We start from the raw sequence: 19956 nt of genomic DNA, 5'->3' as shown, positions 1-19956 counted from the left end.
CAACCTGCCATATATTCTGTTCTGTGGAGACACCGTGTCTCGGAGTAGACTGGACGAATTGTTGGACGGACAATCAGACTAAGAGCATAACGACGAATTCTTTGACTTCACCCATCATCCATCAAACAGACGAGCAGACGCGAAGGCACGCCAATGACCAGCTAACTAGGCACACAGACACACGCCACCAACCTAAAACAAGTTCAAGTTACCAAAAGGCGAACACATACGATCCCCCGCCACGCTTCGCGTTGTGGTGGAAAAGCCTATCTGTGTTACAGAATCAGCGTGGGGGAACAAGCCTCAGGGTATTTACGTCCAGCTTCCGGTGCATAGACGTCCTCCCAGATTCCTGGATGCACGAGGAACTACTATTTCAGCTAGCCAGACACACAGAGACTCGAAGCCAGCCACAGAAACAACGACGACGGAGGCAATACATGATCTGCGCCCATTTCCGAATCCGAGTGAAAGCTTCAAACCCGCTACATTCTTGGTCCTAGAAATGCATCCGCGTTGACTGACATATAACAGATCATACCAAACTAGCAAGCAATTAAACCAGTCCCACATACAGCCAAACAGCGACAGTAAGGGAGTCGGCGACGACGATAAGGGACTACACCAAGTTCTAAGCCCAAGATTACTTCAAGAAGCTGCACAGAGAACGTGCACACCGCGTTTCTCGTCATGCTGAGGCATCACAGGCAATCCGGTGCTTAGTGGTCCGATAAGCAAACCATGAATGATGGAGTACGCAGTAGTACAGCACGGATGGCATACGACGGGAGTTGCATTATGCAGCGGCAAGCGAGGCGAACCACTCACTTGAAAAAACCATCGTTCATATCCCCTGCACCCACACAACCCCGCTTTTACGACGGGATCGACCAGATCTCCAGCTACGCACCAAATCACCGCCACTAAAATTAAAACCCATACATATCAACATCTGTGTACTAAACTTGAACGTAGAGGGGCATATATGCGCTGAAATTGAGCCCAAGAATTCTCGCAAGGAACCCTCTTCATCCTGATTGTGCATATTCTGGTGATCTACCCACTGGCTGGACAGTGTATCGATGCCCCAAACAAAGTCTTGGTCTTTTTCTTGTTTAAAACCACGCGTCGATAGTGCGGCAAGCGGGGACGGGGATTGGAATGGGGCCGGTGTGATAGTGGGGGTGGACAGCTCGAAGTCAGGCGTGAGTTTAGTCAGCAAGCGTATGTGTGCTCTGTCTGTATCCTTGACATCGAGGCAAAGGGCGAATGGGGAGGCAGACCATGGTGTATGGTGAACATCAGAAGAATATGAGAAGGGGGAACTCGAACTCACTAGCACTGAACTGAGTCTTGTACCGCACGATCCAGCGAACAGGTAAAATAAGGTTGGGAGTGTCGCAAACGCTGAGAACCTCAAGAGTCCAACTCGAAAATTTACGAATCGTAAAAACGGCGTGGCTGCCACTCGTTTGGGTGCGGGACAGATGTTGATGTGCCCTTATCGTAATGCCTCTCATGCTACTCCGTCATTTGTTGCTTTTCGTTGCATCTCAAGTCGTCAATACTTGACGGAAATGGAAGTACTAGCAAAAGAGGGGGAGTCGGACATAAAAGTGGTGGTGGAAGAAGTAGGGTAGAGGCAGACGCACCGTGTTGTAACCCACCACCATAAGAAATGTTGGGGAAAGCCTTGACTAGGTGTCAGAGAGCGGGCTTCACACTCCCTGTGCCCTACTCAAGGTCAGAATCCGGTCCCAGAGCCATCGAGGGGGTGTCAAACACCATATTGAGCTGAATGTCAAAACGGGTAACAAAGTGCCCTGCGGAAAATCCTTGGAATCCATATCTACACCTCAGGTAAGGTACTGGCCAACCAAGTGAGAGGGAGAAGTATGCGCGTACTTTGCGTCATTAAGGAAACGGGTGGAAGAGCGATGGGTTGTGGATGGACGTCAAATATGTGGGGGTTGAAGATGGTGACGGCCTGACGTGGCTGCACAGAGGTTGAGATTTACTGAAAGTGCGAGGTAGTACGGTGGGAGAGTGGATAAAAGAAAAATGGGGTGGTGCAAAAGCTGGTGAAGGTAGAGGTGTAAGAGAGCGAGGAACCGGTGGGTGCTCGTTCGACATATTCGAAATGTAATAACTCACATTCGTGTGCGTGATGCTCGCATTGCCGGTAGAATGCTAAACCCTTCGAACAGCAGGGAAGTAGCCTCTTCCTTCGTCGTTGGCAGCTTTATCCTGTGTCCCGACTCGTCATGGATGGTGGTGTTCAAGGCACCGGCGGTGGTTGTGGTGGTCGACGTTGTTATGTTTGTTCTTGTTGTGTCACACCGATGTTCGAGAGTAATTCAGATGCCAAGAGGATGCGGACATGGCATTGTATTTGAGCCTGCGATACGTGCAGGCGGAAGTCATGGGCTCACCTGGTTTCTTCTAACCACGGACAGAAAGGATGTCATCCTCTTCCCCTCGACCATATCACCATCCTGCATCATGGCACACGCGCGCGCGCCTTCGCACAAAATGTTATTATGTAGCACTCCATATGCACTACTCAACCTCCATCTTCAACCACGATAAATATGTAAACCCATTTGATAGCACAGGCCCATCTACACTCCAACTCCAGGACACGCGGACAAAGGTGAGTACCTGGTGGTGGTGGTGTTGACAGTGGTGGTAAGTACATGAATTCAGTATTGACTTACAACAGGATCTATGGTTAACGAGGATAGCAAGAGACTGGGGATGACGTAGAGGAGGCAGAGATGGAGGCAGCGGCGTTGTAAGAACCAGATGCGGGAATAGACATAACAGAAACAAGCGAGACATCCGAAATGAGGCCCGACTCAGTGCAGATATACCAGTGGCACGTAGAAACTACAAAGATACAATACAAGGCTGCATAATGCTACACATTCTTCTATCTCCTAACCAGGTCGGAGATAGGGATGACATGAACGCCACTAATCTTTGTGGTGTCTTCAACGTTTGAGTCAGTCGTACCGTCTCCTGTGAGTATCAACCGGTTGCATAAAGCTGTAGAAAGCCCCACTGCAAAGCCTAAAGGGGCGTCGAAATATTTCTGCAATAATGATTAAATCGATTCTGGCTTCTAAAGAGGATTGAAGTGGGGTTGACATACCGGCGATATGCTGAATACTATCATGCAAGCAAAATATGTGCCACCCATTCTAATGTTTTATCTCATAAGTACAGGGATGGGAAACATCAACAAGCATTAAAATGACTCACATTATAAAATAAATCACCGAGTTGCGCACCATTATACTGTGAAATCTCATATAGAGCGTATATTGAGCTCCATATACTTTGTAGTTCCGAATTCCATTGGTAACAGCCAAAGCGCACAACAGGCACTCGAATAATATGAATGGGATCCAAAATGTGTACAGGTGAGATTGAAGGTTGTCAATGATACAAAACGTCCCGGATGGGGTTTGAAATGCTTGTATGTGGTGTCCTTCAGAAGTCAATGTGGTTATTGGGAATTTGAAACAGTAGAATTAACTTGACTGACCTCTTTTCTCATGATAGAAAACAGTATTGAGTATGGTTGCTGAAGCAGCACTGCATATTATGAACAATGGTATCAAACATGCCAATAGTCGTTTGCTGTGGTTAAATAACACATATAAACGAATCTGTAGGATGACTTTAAACAGAGATCAGACCCGATTTTGGTCGTGAATTGTCAAAATGGGGTGAACCTTGTGGTATGACAATCCCTATGACGCCTGTCCATACTTCAAAATCCAAAAATTTAACACCTGTTGAGTTGTTACTTTTTACATAACTTTATTAACCACGCTGATTTATGGTACTTACAACTTAATGGTTACGGTCACGGCCACAAATAAATCGATCAATGCTGGTCTCAATGGTAATGAGCTGCAGCGTATAAGAGTAGACCTACAACTGCAAAAAAGGTTAAGATTTTCTATCAATTATTACACTTGTGATGAACACTAAGACACTATGAGCTCGAACTCAGCGAGAAGAAAGAAAGCTATATATTTCACCTAAGACACTATGAGCTCGAACTACAAGTCTAGGTAAGCAATCTGTGTAACAATACAAGTGGAACAACTGTACCTCAGCGAGAAGAAAGAAAGCTGAGGTACTGGGGAAAAAGGATGGTGCTATATGTGAAGAAACGAGAGGACGACGAGTGAACGTGCATGAAGTAATAAAGAAGGTTGAGTGGTGCGTCGCATGGAAGAGGAATCTACGACTTAAGATAGAAGAGATGAAGCTGGAAAGGTGGTGATTGAAAGGGAAGAAAAATGATCTGTATATATGAATAGGGGAAAGAAACTGGAAAGGAAGGAGTAGTTCCTACACACCCCCTCGACGCAGCACTAAACCAAGACGACGAACACCCTCCGTGAACTTGGTACGATGAAGCGGCTTTGTGAGAATGTCGGCAGGGTTGGTGACACCTGGCGTGTGTTTGATGACGAAAAGTTTTGATTCGACGTGAGAGCGAATGAAATGGTATCGAATATCAATATGTTTGGCTTTGGAATGAGAGGAATCGTTCTCGCATAACGATTTTGCGCCTTCGTTGTCCGTGGATACAAAGAGTGGTGCAGGACATGGAAGATTGAGGTGATGAAGAGACGCCCGTAGCCATATGCCTTCCTGCACAGTCCTGGTGAGCGCGACGTACTCCGATTCTGTGGAGCTAGTGGCAATGCACGTTTGAGTCTTCGAGGACCAGCTTAACGGGCCTCCTGCAATGCTCCACAGGAATCCGGATATGGAGGCACGCGACAACTTGTTGCCGGCCCAGTCAGCGTCGGAAAAGCCTTGAAGAGGCACATTGAACCCGGGTCCCCCAAAATGAAGACGTAGTGTTCGTGTACCCTTAAGATACCGAAGCACTCTTTTAGCTGTGGCATAGTGACGAGGTTCAGGATTTGAGGCGTGCTGTGAAAGAAGCAGGACGGCAATTGAGATGTCGGGACGTGAGTGTCGTTGTAGGAAAAGAAGGGATCCAATGAGGCGTTGAAAGGTGAGTTTGATGTTTGGAACCTCGGGAAATGTTTCGTCGTCACGACCGAAGACGTGAATGGGATCGATTGGCGTAAGTACGGGACTGCAGCTGGCCATGCCATATTCATCAAGGATGGCGTCGATATATTGCTCCTGATGAATCCAAAGTTCGCGTGTTGCAAGGTCTCGCTCGTATTGAACGCCTAGGAAAGATTTGAGTGGACCTAGATCCTTGATTCCAAAAGCCTTTCCAACCTCTCCTTTTGTGTGATCGAGGAATGCTTTGGAATTGGAACCCGCCAGTCCATCGTCTACGTGGATGCACAACACACAGTGCACCATTCCTCCCCCCCACTCTCTCTTAAACACAAATACTGCATGATCCGACTGCGAACGCTCGAAGCCCAGCTTAAGGATGACGGAAGAGATGAGTTGATGCCACACAAGGGAAGCCTGCTTTAAACCATAGAGGGATTTGACTAATCTCCACACACCATTGAGAAACGGCGAGAGGTAACCTGGTGGGCATCGCATGTAAATGACTTCGGAGAGGTCTCCCCAGAGAAAAGCGCGCGTTGCATCAAAGCACTCGATGTGCCAACCATTGAGTGCTGAGTGTACGATAATGGCCCTCACGCTGACGGATTTAGAGACTGGGGCAAACGTTGCGTTGTAGTCGATGAATTGTCGCTGAGAGAATCCCTGTGCCACGAGCCGTGCCTTGTAGATTGGTGGACCGCCATCGTCAGGAATCTTGAACTCCATCACCCATCTGCATCCTATGGCATGCACTCCGTTAGGAAGGACTTCATCAACATAAACACCCATCCCCTTCAACATCTCTAACTCCTTATCCATCACTCTCTTCCATTCGGCAGCATCAGGTCTCTTCATTGCCTCTGCGTACGTAGCTGGTGGGACCTTCATGTCATATTCTGGTGATTGAGGATTCCTCCGAAGATCGCTTCGAACGGATAGCAGTGTCGTTTCGAAGAGAAAGTCCTTGTTGCGAGCGAGGTAGTCCTCGACGTCTAACGAGACAGAAGAATTTGAGGCCTCCGAAAGTCCCTTTTCATGCTCTTCAAGCATCCCTACCGAGCACAGTGATACAAAAGGATTGTCGTCTTCACCCCCTTGCTCGGTGTCCGCAGCACTAGCCGCCTCCCCCACACTCGTCCCTGCCGCTGCATCCCTCGCCGCCGCCTTCGCCGCCGCCGTCGTCGCCAATTTCAATATCCTGACTTCCCGCGCCTCTCGTTCAGCCTCCCTCAACTTCTCATAAAGTTCTCCACGACTGGACGACCGTTTGTCACGCGATGAAGACCGGGGTGGAAGTTGAATCCGAGTTGGAGCAGGTGTTGATGGAATGAAAGGCGATTGGGGAAGATTTGGGGTTTCGGGGGTAATTTCTACAGAAGGATTCACAAGAGATTGTCCAAGATCAGAAGAAAGTAATTCAGGAGCATCTAAGTCGCCCGGAGGCGGCGACGGTGAAGAAGAAATAGAGCGTGAAGAAATAGAAGAGGAAGAGACAGGCAAAGTAACAGTAACAGCAGAATCAGTAGAATCATGAAAATCAGAATCAACAGAATGAGAATTAAGCAGAGGTAAGGAAGAATAGTCAACAGGAGTAGAAGAAGAAGTCAAAGCGGGAGTATAAGGCATGTTTTCATCAAAAATGGCATTGGAAGAGTTAAAGAAAAGTCCTGAATCAAGATGTCGAAAGCGGTAACCTTTCCCGCCAGGAGGATACCCCATGAAGAGGCATTCCACGGATTTTGGGCCGAGTTTGGATTGTCATTCTTCAGGAACATGCACGAAGGCACGACATCCCCAAACGCGAAGATGGGCAAGGTTGGGAGGACGACCGTACATGGATTGGAATGGGGTGATGTTGTTTTCGTCAACCGTGGTAACATTCAATAGGTAAGCAGCGGTTAGAGCGGCCTCACCCCAGTACGTGAGAGGAAGCTGTGCAGTGGTCATCATTGCCAACATGCGACCTTGAATAGTTCTCATGTACCGCTCAGCCTCTCCGTTCATCCAGTGTTCATACCTCGGAGTGACTTCCTGTTCAATGCCCTGAGCCAGTAAGTACTCTGCAAACACCCCTTTCCACTCCGAGCCTCCATCGCATCTGAACCTTTTGATTTTATAGCCGGTGCGATTCTCCCATCGGTGTTGAAGAATTTTGAATGCCTCCAGCATCGTTTCGGCCGTCTTGTCGGCAGTTAACTGCACGTTGGTCACCTTCATTGCTGCACATCTGAAAGCAACGAAATGTTCCTTATGATGCGGCGTCTGAACAGGGAAAGGTCCACAGGTGTCGGCAAGAATGAGTTCGAGAGGTTGATAGGTACGTTGACCAAGAGACTTTTGTGGGTGTGGGGTTGCGGTGTGCTTGGCGATGACGCATGGTTCGCATCGAACATGATCGTCCTTGATCGAGGCGTTGAGAACGTGTTTGACGATCGATCGGGTGGCTTGGTGGCCAGGATGGCCAAGACGAAGATGATGTAAGTGCATTGACTCTGGAACCCTAACAAACATGGCTCTGACTGAGGATTCTCTGGGTCGTGGAATGAATGCCGCGTTCTCAATGGCAAAGAGACCGTTTCTCAGCCGTCCGGACGCTAGTTCCACACCATTTTTCGATAGGACAACACCACATCCTGGTACGAAGTTGCAGGCAATCCCGGCGATGTTGAGCCGACTCACAGAGAGCAAGTTCATGGCGGCATTAGGTGCGTGCAGGCAGTTATTGAGTTTGACACGGATTGAGCGGCCATTGTGATTCACATTAATGTAGCAGGTTCCGCCTCCTCGAGTGTGAAGAGTACCAAGATTTGCAGTGGTGACATCTCGTGCATCGGCCTCGGAATACGTATGGAATAGTGATCGCGACTTGATCAAGTGAGAGGTTGCTCCCGAGTCGAGCAGAGTAGCGCACGTCGAGATGTCCCCTGCAACTGCGGTGACACCCACCTCATCGACCTCTTCAATCAGAGCGCACGATATTTCCCCACTCTCTAAGAAGTCGTTTTCAGCAACGACTGCAACGTTTGCAGTCTCGGTGGGTTTCTTTGCAGCAGTGGTTGCATTTGCCGCATTTGGTCCCCTTGGTCCCTGACCTTCCATGCCACCCCCAGGCCGATAGCAGTGATCACGATCGTGAGTACGACCTTTGCAGTTAGTGCACCTGACCCCGTTGGGATTGTGCGGATGTTTGGCAATAGGACGATTGTCGCTATTTGAAAAGTTGGAATACTCCGAGCCAGGAGGATATTTGCGAGTCACTGTTTCCGCTTCGAGTCGATGACATTCGATGGTTTTAGGGTTTAGGGTTTAGGGGTTTAGGGGGGGAGCGAGCACCGAGCGAAGCGAGGTGCGAGCGACTATTTAAACTGTGAGTTAAAATGAAAGAAGGCCAGAGGGCTGTTGGGGGATCCCAACAACCAGCCCTTTCGTCTTTATAGACTCTTCAGTGGCTATTCTTAGAAGGAATGTTCTAGACATCCGATGACAGCGCGTGAAGTGATGCTGCGCAGCTGTCATGTATCTTACCGACTATCACAAATCTGTCAATGTTTATTGTCAAGTTAGACAGGTCTCTGATGAACAGAGTGTCACGGGTCGATGTGGCACATGGTAACCTGTCAAAAGTGGATCCAACACTTTTGTTCTTTGACATCGTGGGTTATTGACTGTGACGTGAATCACATGGATATAGAGTACTCTGGTTACGTGGCTCCGAGTCACCGCGACATGGGAATATTCACATGTCTAGAGTATAAATAGCTTACCTGGGTCCTTACCTAACAATCAATTGATTGATTGTTGTGAATCTTAATTGGACGGTTTAGGGTTAGGGTTTAGGGGGGAGCGAGCACTGAGCGAAGCGAGGTGCGAGCGACTAGTTTAAACTGGGAGTTAAAATGGAAAGAAGCCAGAGGGCTGTTGATTGATATCAGCAGCCAGCCCTTTCGTCTTTATAGACTCTTCAGTGGCTATTCTTAGAAGGAATGTTCTGGAACATCCGATGACAGCGCGTGAAGTGATGCTGCGCAGCTGTCATGTATCTTACCGACTATCACAAATCTGTCAATGTTTATTGTCAAGTTAGACAGGTTTCTGATGAACAGAGTGTCACGGGTCGATGTGGCACATGGTAACCTGTCAAAAGTGGATCCAACACTTTTGTTCTTTGACATCGTGGGTTATTGACTGTGATGTGAATCACATGGATATAGAGTACTCTGGTTACGTGGCTCCGAGTAACCGCGACATGGGAATATTCACATGTCTAGAGTATAAATAGCTTACCTGGGTCCTTACCTAACAATCAAATGATTGATTGTTGTGAATCTTAATTGGACGGTTTAGGGTTAGGGTTTAGGGTTTAGGGTTTAGGGGGGGAGCGAGCACCGAGCGAAGCGAGGTGCGAGCGACTAGTTTAAACTGGGAGTTAAAATGGAAAGAAGCCAGAGGGCTGTTGGGGGATCCCAACAACCAGCCCTTTCGTCTTTATAGACTCTTCAGTGGCTATTCTTAGAAGGAATGTTCTAGACATCCGATGACAGCGCGTGAAGTGATGCTGCGCAGCTGTCATGTATCTTACCGACTATCACAAATCTGTCAATGTTTATTGTCAAGTTAGACAGGTCTCTGATGAACAGAGTGTCACGGGTCAATGTGGCACATGGTAACCTGTCAAAAGTGGATCCAACACTTTTGTTCTTTGACATCGTGGGTTATTGACTGTGATGTGAATCACATGGATATAGAGTACTCTGGTTACGTGGCTCCGAGTAACCGCGACATGGGAATATTCACATGTCTAGAGTATAAATAGCTTACCTGGGTCCTTACCTAACAATCAATTGATTGATTGTTGTGAATCTTAATTGGACAGTTCATGATCCGGTCCATCAAAAATGTTTCCACGGTACTAAGGAACTTTTCCCGAGGTACTAAGTAACTTTTCCCATGTACTAAATTAGATCCGGCCCTTCACAATCACATGCCGTTCGGAAGTTCACACGCCTACCTTACTTCCTACTAAGGTTAGACTTAGTTAGCTTAGGGTTGGGGTTAGGTTAGGGCTTAGGGTTTAGGGTTTAGGGTTTAGGTTTAGGTTTAGCTATTTAATCCAATGTGTTGCTTGTAAGTAGATGTTTGTTACTTTGTAGCAAGGAATACTTACGGTTAGGGTTTTTTTCTAATGCTTTACGCCTTAAGCGCTAGTATTCTTTTCATCGGTTGTAAGATTTGGATATTCTGCCGAATTCTGGATGTTCCCTCTCTTGTGAGATTGAACGTCTATGAAGTATTATCTCGTTATCACTTTCGATACTTATCTGCTCAGCAGCTTCAACTAGAGCAGAATGATAAGTTTCATTAACGTTTTGAGTTTCGGGAACAACACCACCTTTTTCGGCAATGTCTTCATCCAGTTTACGAAAGACTGTTTTCTTCCACACATTTGCAAGGTCGAAAAGATTAGTATTGCGTTTTCGCGATACTATCCAACGACTTCCGAGTAGTCCTATCTTCCTCAAATCCGGTACGAACTCAGTTTCTCCGTCCACGAGGATCTGTGTGAACAGCTCCGGGCGAACATCATCGAGGTCGTGAACGTAATTTGGATCTGGTTTGATAAGGGGTCTGGACGAGTCTGCACTATACAGACCTTTCTCGGCATGTTCATACCATGCCGACCAGTACTTGGTAACAGTTTTTCCAAGTTCAGCAGCTGAAAACCAATTCCATACCTGATCAAACCTGGTTTTAAGTACAAGAATGGATTCGTCGTGCTCTGCGACTCGTAAAGCGAATCGCTTTTTCCAACGTTCTTGTATATTCTTCTTACACCAAGACATGACTAGGTTTTCGGGATAACCGCGCATCAAATAGAGAGCGTTAAGGTCTCTAATTGCTCCAATGTAGATTTCCTTGGTACTACATAGCACGGCTAACCTGGATAACTCTCCAATGTAGACGCCACGTTTGACGTCCAAAGGATGATGTGATACCCATGGAACTCGTTCTCGGTTGTTTCCTGTCTTGACAAATGGCTTCCAATGAAGTTTTCCAGACTCCTTGAATATGAAAGCATCGAGAAATTGACATCCCGACAAGGAAACAGCCCATTCGATAACACAACCATCGAACTTTATTGTTTCTTTAATAAGATTAAGTGCAAGTGCTTCGGACTCGGCGTAAACAATTGCGAAACAATCGTCGATGTACCTTCCATAGAAGGCCACATTTGGGTGGTCTAAGATTTTTGACTTTATTTCAAAATGGGCTCCAAAGAGGTTAGCAAGGTCCGGAGAATCCGCGACGCCCATTGCGAGGCCATTTTTTTGTCTAAAATATCTAGACCCATGTTGTGTTATCAATTGCGTATTGCCAATCTCGATAGCACGTTTAAAGATGCCCAATTTAACCAAGTTATTCTCTAACGAATTTGGATTAATATGGGCTAATGCAGTGTTTTCTTCCGAAGCGTTGAGTAACCATTCCTCGTACATACTACAAACGATTTCGATGCACAAGTCCAACGGAATATTGGGATAGAAAGCGACTACATCCCCGGTGACAAAATACCATTGTCGTTTGGGGTCTATACGCAATTGGCTTAATCTCGTAAAGAGATCCTTCGTTCCGTGAATGATTGAAGGAGTCGATTTAATAATCGGCTTAAGCTCTTTTGATACAAACTTGGCTGCAGGATTAAAAACTACAGAGTGACACGGAATTATGGGCCTAAATCCAGTAGGTTTCTTGTGGATTTTAGGTATACCATGAAATTGAGGATACTTGAACGATGATCCGTCTTCCGGTACATTCGATAGAAAGAATCGAGACAACCCAAGTTCAAATAGAAACAGATGTTCATCTTCGACGGTACGTGCGAGAGTTTGCATCTGAATCATTTTGCTCTTCATAACTTCTTGCGCAACTTCGAATTCTAACTCTTCGTAGTTGCGTTCATCTTCAAGAAGATTGAGCTCATTCCTTAATATCCAGTCGCGTTCAGACACCGCGAGGCCAAGATTCTTATCTGTCATCGTAATAACATAGTTGTTATCGATAAGAAACTTTTGGATCTTGTCCCTTTTAGGAGAGAACGCGTGCTTTCGCATCTCTTTAAGGGCTTCTTCCGGGATACTTGCGATCGTTTTAATAACGTACCGACGTCCCATTGAAAGGCCAAGTTCCATAAATTGCGGTAACATTGGAGGTTTCTCTTTCTTTTTAGAGCTTACTCCATAGTCTGGATCGAAAGGTTTATTCATGCCTTCTTTAAACAAAAAATAGATACGCCATCTTATTCTTCGTTGAAAATCATTCCATGCTTGCATGATCAGACTTTTAGAAGGCAGTGTAAAAAACATATAATTGAGTCCAAGAGATAAATCATTTGCTACATCAACAGGGACCGAAACACCAGGACTACAGTGTACACTAGATCTATACTGGCCAGCCAATAAGAATGAAATCGGGGTATTGAGGTGTACAAAAGAAACTGCGTCTGTTTTAGTCATGGTGAGTATATCGTCAGGAATAGAGTTGGGGAAGGCGGGTCTCACCGACGTAAATGATGCTACAGTAGACCGCGCGTCTAGGCTCTTGCCTTTCCCTTTCCCTTTGGATCGTTGTTCTTGACGGGAGCTCTCCCCTTCCCTTTCTTCTTGTTGTCGACCTTGTTGGAAGCCTTGGTTTGAGGCTTCCTCTGCGAAGGCGTCGACGACGACTTGGGTTTCGAAGGGCCAGCTTTCCTGGCCTGAGGTTGAGGAGCCTTGGACGAATTCTGGCCAGACAAAGTCTGGGTAATTAGAGTAATAATTAGTGTCCAGAATTATGGGTGAAGGGTTACGAAAACTTGCCTTCTTGCCCACAGATCCAAGGTTGAGCTTTTTGAGACGTGCATTCAAGCCCTTATCAATAAGGGATTGAATCGATGGACCTGGTTTGGTCGCATCGGCCATCTCGACATCGGCTGTTGCCGCAGTCGTCCGCTTTTTCTCAATCTTAATTGCCAAGGCGCGGTGGCGCATGTTGACAATCTGTTTGATATGAGAAAAGATCGCCGGCAGTATAGTTTGCAGCGCACTGCATTCGGCTTTCTTTTGCGGAGACACTACCCACTCTGCTATACGTCGAACTCCCTTGTTGTCTGTAGAGAAAACAGGGAGCTTGTAGCTGGATTTGCGATCATCGTAAGTTGCCTTAACGATGAGGGCAGCAGCTTCGTAGCAAGAGTTGAGCGCGCATTTATCATCCCAAAAAGCCAGCTCGTCCTTTTTCGCCTGAACGGCGCCGTCGTTAATTGCCTTTTGGAAGGCATCACGAGCGGAAGAGAACGTAGTGGAGACTCGAAGAGCCTCCGCTGACCCGGCATCCGCGAATTCCTTCGTAAGTTGGAACTCGGGTGCCTTCACCTTAAGGCGATTGGGCGTGTTGCCTGCGCTAACGGCAGATTCAAGGCGCTCGAGGCTAGCCTTGACTGTTTCCCTCTTATCGCACCACGATGCGAGGTTGTGGAGAAACTCCCTAAGGGCAGCACGATAGTCAAAAAAGACGCAGTCTATGACTTGGTCAACGGAGCGGCACTCAGCTATTTTTTTGATGACCACAGTGGCCAGCTCGTCGATCAGAGCGTTATGGCGGCCTGCTTCATCGTTGACGCCGAAGACGGTGTTGTTGACGACGGCCTGGGTGAGTGCGTCCAGGGTGGGGGACATGGCACGAGAGAAAGCAGCAGAATATTGGGATGACATAGTGGCTGATGGGTGATAGCAAAGTCGTTGGGTTTAGGGGGGGAGCGAGCACCGAGCGAAGCGAGGTGCGAGCGACTAGTTTAAACTGGGAGTTAAAATGGAAAGAAGCCAGAGGGCTGTTGGGGGATCCCAACAACCAGCCCTTTCGTCTTTATAGACTCTTCAGTGGCTATTCTTAGAAGGAATGTTCTAGACATCCGATGACAGCGCGTGAAGTGATGCTGCGCAGCTGTCATGTATCTTACCGACTATCACAAATCTGTCAATGTTTATTGTCAAGTTAGACAGGTCTCTGATGAACAGAGTGTCACGGGTCAATGTGGCACATGGTAACCTGTCAAAAGTGGATCCAACACTTTTGTTCTTTGACATCGTGGGTTATTGACTGTGATGTGAATCACATGGATATAGAGTACTCTGGTTACGTGGCTCCGAGTAACCGCGACATGGGAATATTCACATGTCTAGAGTATAAATAGCTTACCTGGGTCCTTACCTAACAATCAATTGATTGATTGTTGTGAATCTTAATTGGACAGTTCATGATCCGGTCCATCAAAAATGTTTCCACGGTACTAAGGAACTTTTCCCGAGGTACTAAGTAACTTTTCCCATGTACTAAATTAGATCCGGCCCTTCACAATCACATGCCGTTCGGAAGTTCACACGCCTACCTTACTTCCTAGGCTTATTCCCCCCCGAAGGGGGGGCCTTCGTTGCATTGGGCCTCCTGTTTAGAATTCCGGAAATCTGATGCTAGATTCGGATTTCTCGACCTCAAAAACCCCCAAATGCACTTTTAAAATATTTTATTTGGTACATACGGAGGTGCTACATAATTAAATATGTAATTTATGGAGGCCGGCCTCCAAATTGATGGAGGCCACTGGAGGCCGGCCTCCAAATTGATGGAGGTCACTGGAGGCCGGCCTCCGTCTAAAAATAATTTTTGACAGGCACTGGAGGCCGGCCTCCGTCTAAAAATAAACGTGTCGAGGCCACCTGAGGCCGGCCTCGATTCGTACGCGCGTTGTACGCGTGAGTGGAGGCCAGCCTCCACTCGTACACGCCAGCCACTGGAGGCCGGCCTCCCGCCTGTCTCACCGCCCCCGACGCCTCCGCTCACCATCCCAATGCCTGCGCTCGCTGTCCCGACACTTGCGCTCGCCACTGCGTGTCGTTGCGCCGCCACCCCCGGGCCGCTGCTGCCGCCGCCTCCTCCACTCGACGCCTGTCGCTGCTGCCGCGCCGCCTCCCCTCGCCGGCTGCCGTCCCGCTGTCGCGTCCACTCGCCGCCCACAACGACACGCGGCAGAGGAAGCCTTTGTGTTTGTCTGTGTTTGCTTACATTATCTCTTCCTGAATCCGTGCATATAGACGATGCGCTCGCTTTCGCGCATTCTCCTCCGCCGCCGCCTCTTCCTCCCGGCACCTGTTCTCACAGTGAATAATGGCGGCCCGCCCGCCCCCGGCCCTGACATCCACCAACAACTGCAACAACAACAGCACCACCGACAGCAGCAGCAACAGCAGCACATACCCTCGCACACCACACACGCGAACCATTCCTTGCTGTACGACCACCTCTCGCATCAGACCCTCAACCCCCTCGAGCGGTTACTGCTGTTCTCATTGGCACATGAGTGCGCAGGGAGTGTGAGGCGGAAGACGGTGGATATGATATGTGATGTTGCGAATCAGGGGATGGCGAGGGGTAGACCGTGGCATGCGTTGCAGGCGCAGGCGTTTAGTATGACACATGCACAGGGGCTTGGAGGTGAGGAGGGTTCAGGCAGTGTGGGTGGTGGTGCGGTGCCCGGGTGGATGTTGAGGGAGAGCGCGTATAGAGTTTTTGCGGGATGTCCGAACCTTGTGATGGACCTCCAGATCAATGCCATGCTCGGTGTGTTTCAGTGCGGCTTGCAGGATCCAGAGAATATCGAGGTGTGTCTGCTTTACTTTATAATTTCGGTAGGAAGGTGCTGACGGCTGGGTTTTTGTGGTAGTGGTGGTGGTTTATACAACGTATGGTATTGAATAGGTCCGCCATGCAGCGCTCCTGGCGTCCGTAGCATTCCTCTCTTCAGCAGACGCCACACAACTCGCACAGTCCATTTCCCTGCTCTCACCAATGCTCAACACCCTCCCAGCCCTCTCCAACGCGCTCTCCTAACCACCATTACACGCTCCCCTCCCTCCCCCATCTACATCTTCCTCTACATACACATACGCACTCTCACGACCAAAAACGTCCAACTACCACTACCTATCCACCTTCCTCTCGACACTCACACCGCTCGCGAGCACACATCCTATCCTCTTCGCACCGCATTTGCAGACACTTCTGACGTTCTTGCCGAGAACCCTAAATCCTACCTCCCAGATCCTTCACTCGTCGGCAATAATGTTCTACGAGGGTGATGGTCAGGAGCGGCTCAGAATGCAAGGGCGGACTCCGATACTCATGGTGTTGCGGTGCATTCACGTAGTTGCGAGGCGTAGGACAGCGGAGAGGGCGAGCTGAATGGCGTTGAGCGGAGGGCAGAGCAAGAGAATGCAAGAAAAGGATACATACCGTGTCGTCGGCCACGTCGCGCGGAAACCCTAAACCGCAACAATGGGCAAAGGTACGTCAGTGTTGTCCCACACATTGCACACCGTCAGGCTCACCATTGTCCATGCTCCAGAACGCCCACCGTCAGACACCTGCTGCAACGCCCGTCAACATCGACTTGTCGGAGGGGGCATATAAAAAGGGAGCGGGCACAAGTGCTGGACACCTCTGAGAGGGAAAAAGAGAGGGGATGAGGGAATGAAGGGTATTGCCGAGGTCAGTCGTCCTTATATACCTACTAGTGTCCGCTGCATGTCGGAAGTAGCCCAAATATACTCCCTTGTCTTTTGCTGCAGTGTTACGCGATGCTGGACCGGTTGGCCGTTGCGCAGATCTGGACCAATATCCCCCATTTCAACGTATCGCGATGCAATTTGTGGAATGCGGTATTCAATTCACGCATTCAAGACTCGTACGGCTAAACCCTAAAACCTGCTGACTCCTATATCAGCCGAGTATAGGTATGTGATCTCTGATTAAAGTGTTATTTGCGTTGTATGCAAAGATGTGCATTCTCGGAGCTTAATTGATGTTCGTATTCAATGTAAACTTGAATATCGTACGCCAGGCACAGTGAATCCCAAAGTCATACAGACAGTCCAGGTAACGACTCCCCTTCCAATCAGGGGCTACTTTACATTGAAAAAGACGTACACTAGGTAAAAGCATTATTGGAATGATGAGGGTATTCCAATCATGACTCCGCACAACGATACGCGACTAGAACAAAATTTCCGACCTACCAATCATTAATCCGGGCACAATCGGCAGTCCTGCACCACCAACAACGTACTCAGAGGCTCCAAAATCCGGGACAGACGCGGAAACGACGCAGAATCGCTCTCCAGGTAAGTTGAATCCTCCAAAATGCAATGGGACCGATGTTGTTTCCCTCATTTCTTCTGACCTTCTAGGGCGCATAACGGCAGTATATCCGAGCCAAGCATGTCCCCGCTAGTGCCCGAGAAGACCTGTAACGAAAGTAAACGTTGGAAACAGGCTGGAATTGCGAATTGGGGGAGGGAGAGGATGTGGACATGTACGTGTGTTGAAAATTTTGATAAAACTTTTGTGATTGTTGACTTTCTATGGATGGTATGAGTACTAAGGGGTGTACTGCGTAGTCTACCTGTACAGGGGAGTCTACGAAATGAGTTTAACATTCAGGTATTTCTTCATTTTTGTTTGATTTCGTTGAGGGTGTATTCGGGCGCTTAACATGTTTTGACACTTTCATCTTTGCTCAGCCGCACTCAACTTTATTTACGCACTAATTCAGGTACAGGACATATTAATTCATCTCTGTAGTACTCAAATAATACCATAGCACTTGTGAAACTGTCAAAATGTGAGAAATAAGCAGGTTCACGGCTCAGCGTGAACCTGTCCCATTTTTGACCATTATCTCTATACCACGCACCACCAAGTCTTCAACCGGACATCACTGCACCCAATTGTGTACCCCGATGCCATTCAAATGACCAAAATGCAGCAAACGGCCATGATACGTACACCACGTCGTTCTTACGAGCTTGCGCTGAATGTCACTGAGTACGTGTTGCAGCGGGCTTCCGGGTTCTGTAGCACCATATTAACATCAAATTTGCTATCCAAGCAATACTAGAGCAGGCTATAATAAGATATGTACCAACTGGAAACGTTTGGGTTTCTAGTGAGTCCGCTTTGTTAACTGTGTTATACAGTGTACTCACCTCGCAACACTCCAGCGGTACCACCCTTCGCCCTCATCCAACTTCAACATCGCCGGATCCAAGGTTGTGCAAGCCAAAAGCGTGTATGCTGCTTGGAATGATGGACAAGAAGGTGTGGTTGGATGTCAGCTACTGTATTGCAGAGAATGCTGCGTGTCAAGGTCAGTTCAGGCAGATTCTCAACAAAAAGTGCGTTGATTTACTTACCTAGGCGTCGTTGTCCGTCGCCGGCGTCGACTTCCAGGTCGATTCAACACTGTTATGGGGCGGTCAATCAAGAGTGGTACCCGACGAGCAAAACACGGAACAACTTACATTTTCAACACCGGTCCGCCGCTGGCAGAGGCTTGTCGCTGTCGCAAACAGCTACGTGTCAACGCATATCCATGTCGAACAGCGTATTACTTACCTGCAAGTGTCCTACAAAACATACACTCGTATCCCGCGGCGTCTTGATGGGTAGGGTAGCCTGCACAGAAGGCTGGTGTTGAAGAATGAGATGTGAATGTGAATTGGTGTATTGGGATTCAACTTCAAACAGGTGTCGGTTCAATTTCGACTGCACTCAGCTCTAGATTCCCTATGAGCGCCACCCAGATAAAGGTATTGTAACCCCCAAGTCTCCCAAACATGCAACACACCTCAATTACAACCATAAGCACCGTTCTCCATTCAGAACCAATGTCCAGGTTCTCCACGCATTCATAAAAATTTTGTTGGCACTTCCTTCGTTCTCAGTTACATCTCCACTGACAGGTGTTGTAATTATGTTTAGGACTGATGGGAATATTTCAAACACCTGGAAGCAAAGAAATTGTTTGCAAATGAGAGCTAGGGTGAATGGGGGATGGAGGAGGGTTGAGAATCGAGATTCAGATATCCAAGTCCAGTGAGTTGTGTATCAACTTGAAATACCATTCTCATACGACCTCAATACACTGAATTGAATACCTAGATACTTTGAACGCGTGGCGGCCGTATGAGAATGGTATGTACATACAAAATCATGGATATTAGGTGCGTATCACGACGATTAGTTCTTGCAGAATTGCTGAGGACATTATCAACCATTGTACGTCATTCAGTATACAATATATTCTCCCAGCTTTACTCATACAAGGACAGATTATGCAAACACGCTTGGAGTTCCAGAAAACAAGGATAACGTAGGTGTGCCTTCATTCGCTTTCAATCTCAAGTCCACTAATTGTCCGTCTACACAGCATCCCAACTCACGTCACTCGGATACATATGGTAATAGGCAGAGATACTCACATGCGTTCCAGAAGAAACGGCGTTTGAAAAGGTGAGAAACAGCGAAATGGGGCAGGAGGGAAGGATAGATGACTTGACATTTTGAGTTATCGTTTCGAGTCTGACTATCGGTGTACCATGTTACTGCTATTGAATGTGTGAGTAGTATCAAATATATCTTTCATTTGAATGTGTCATTAACACGAATCTAGAAAATGACAAGTGGGAGGTGTGATTATGGCGAGTATCCATTAAATTTCAATTCATAGAAAATACTGATTTTTTCATTTAGCTTAGACTTGTAATATGTCAGAGGTGTATAATTCAACCATTATTTGCTATACGTGCAAAATACGGACGGGAAATACGAGGTATATGATCCCCGTACCCTCAATTCAATGCATTCTCGCTTTCCTAATGTCGCCGCTAATGTCGCATTAGTACTCACGGCGTATGTTTTGGGCGCTTAACGAATGCCACTCTCATTTTTCACCCAACAGTCGTGTGAGTGTTTGATTCTCTCTATATTACATATTCCACATCGGCCCATAGTATGCTAATA

The 19956-nt window shown here is 47.6% G+C and overlaps 2 protein-coding genes across 2 annotated transcripts; both read left to right on the top strand.

Annotated features, from left to right (window-relative positions):
* Nucleotides 1-14947: 14947 nt before the first annotated feature.
* JR316_0013495 (uncharacterized protein) lies at nucleotides 14948-15800 on the top strand (the record flags this gene model as incomplete). The annotated part of the gene is made up of 2 exons (XM_047899085.1): nucleotides 14948-15142; nucleotides 15192-15800. 2 exons carry the CDS (start codon nucleotides 14948-14950, stop codon nucleotides 15798-15800), a joined length of 804 nt encoding a protein of 267 aa, XP_047741847.1.
* A 2486-nt stretch (nucleotides 15801-18286) lies between these two features.
* On the top strand, nucleotides 18287-18603 carry JR316_0013494 (uncharacterized protein; the record flags this gene model as incomplete). Its single annotated transcript, XM_047899084.1, has 2 exons — nucleotides 18287-18301; nucleotides 18352-18603. 2 exons carry the CDS (start codon nucleotides 18287-18289, stop codon nucleotides 18601-18603), a joined length of 267 nt encoding a protein of 88 aa, XP_047741846.1.
* Between the last annotated feature and the right edge of the window lie 1353 nt (nucleotides 18604-19956).

Source organism: Psilocybe cubensis, assembly GCF_017499595.1.
Source record: "Psilocybe cubensis strain MGC-MH-2018 chromosome Unknown contig2, whole genome shotgun sequence".
In the NCBI taxonomy this organism is placed as follows: Eukaryota; Fungi; Basidiomycota; class Agaricomycetes; order Agaricales; family Agrocybaceae; genus Psilocybe; species Psilocybe cubensis.
This window is presented reverse-complemented; position numbering and strand designations above follow the sequence as displayed.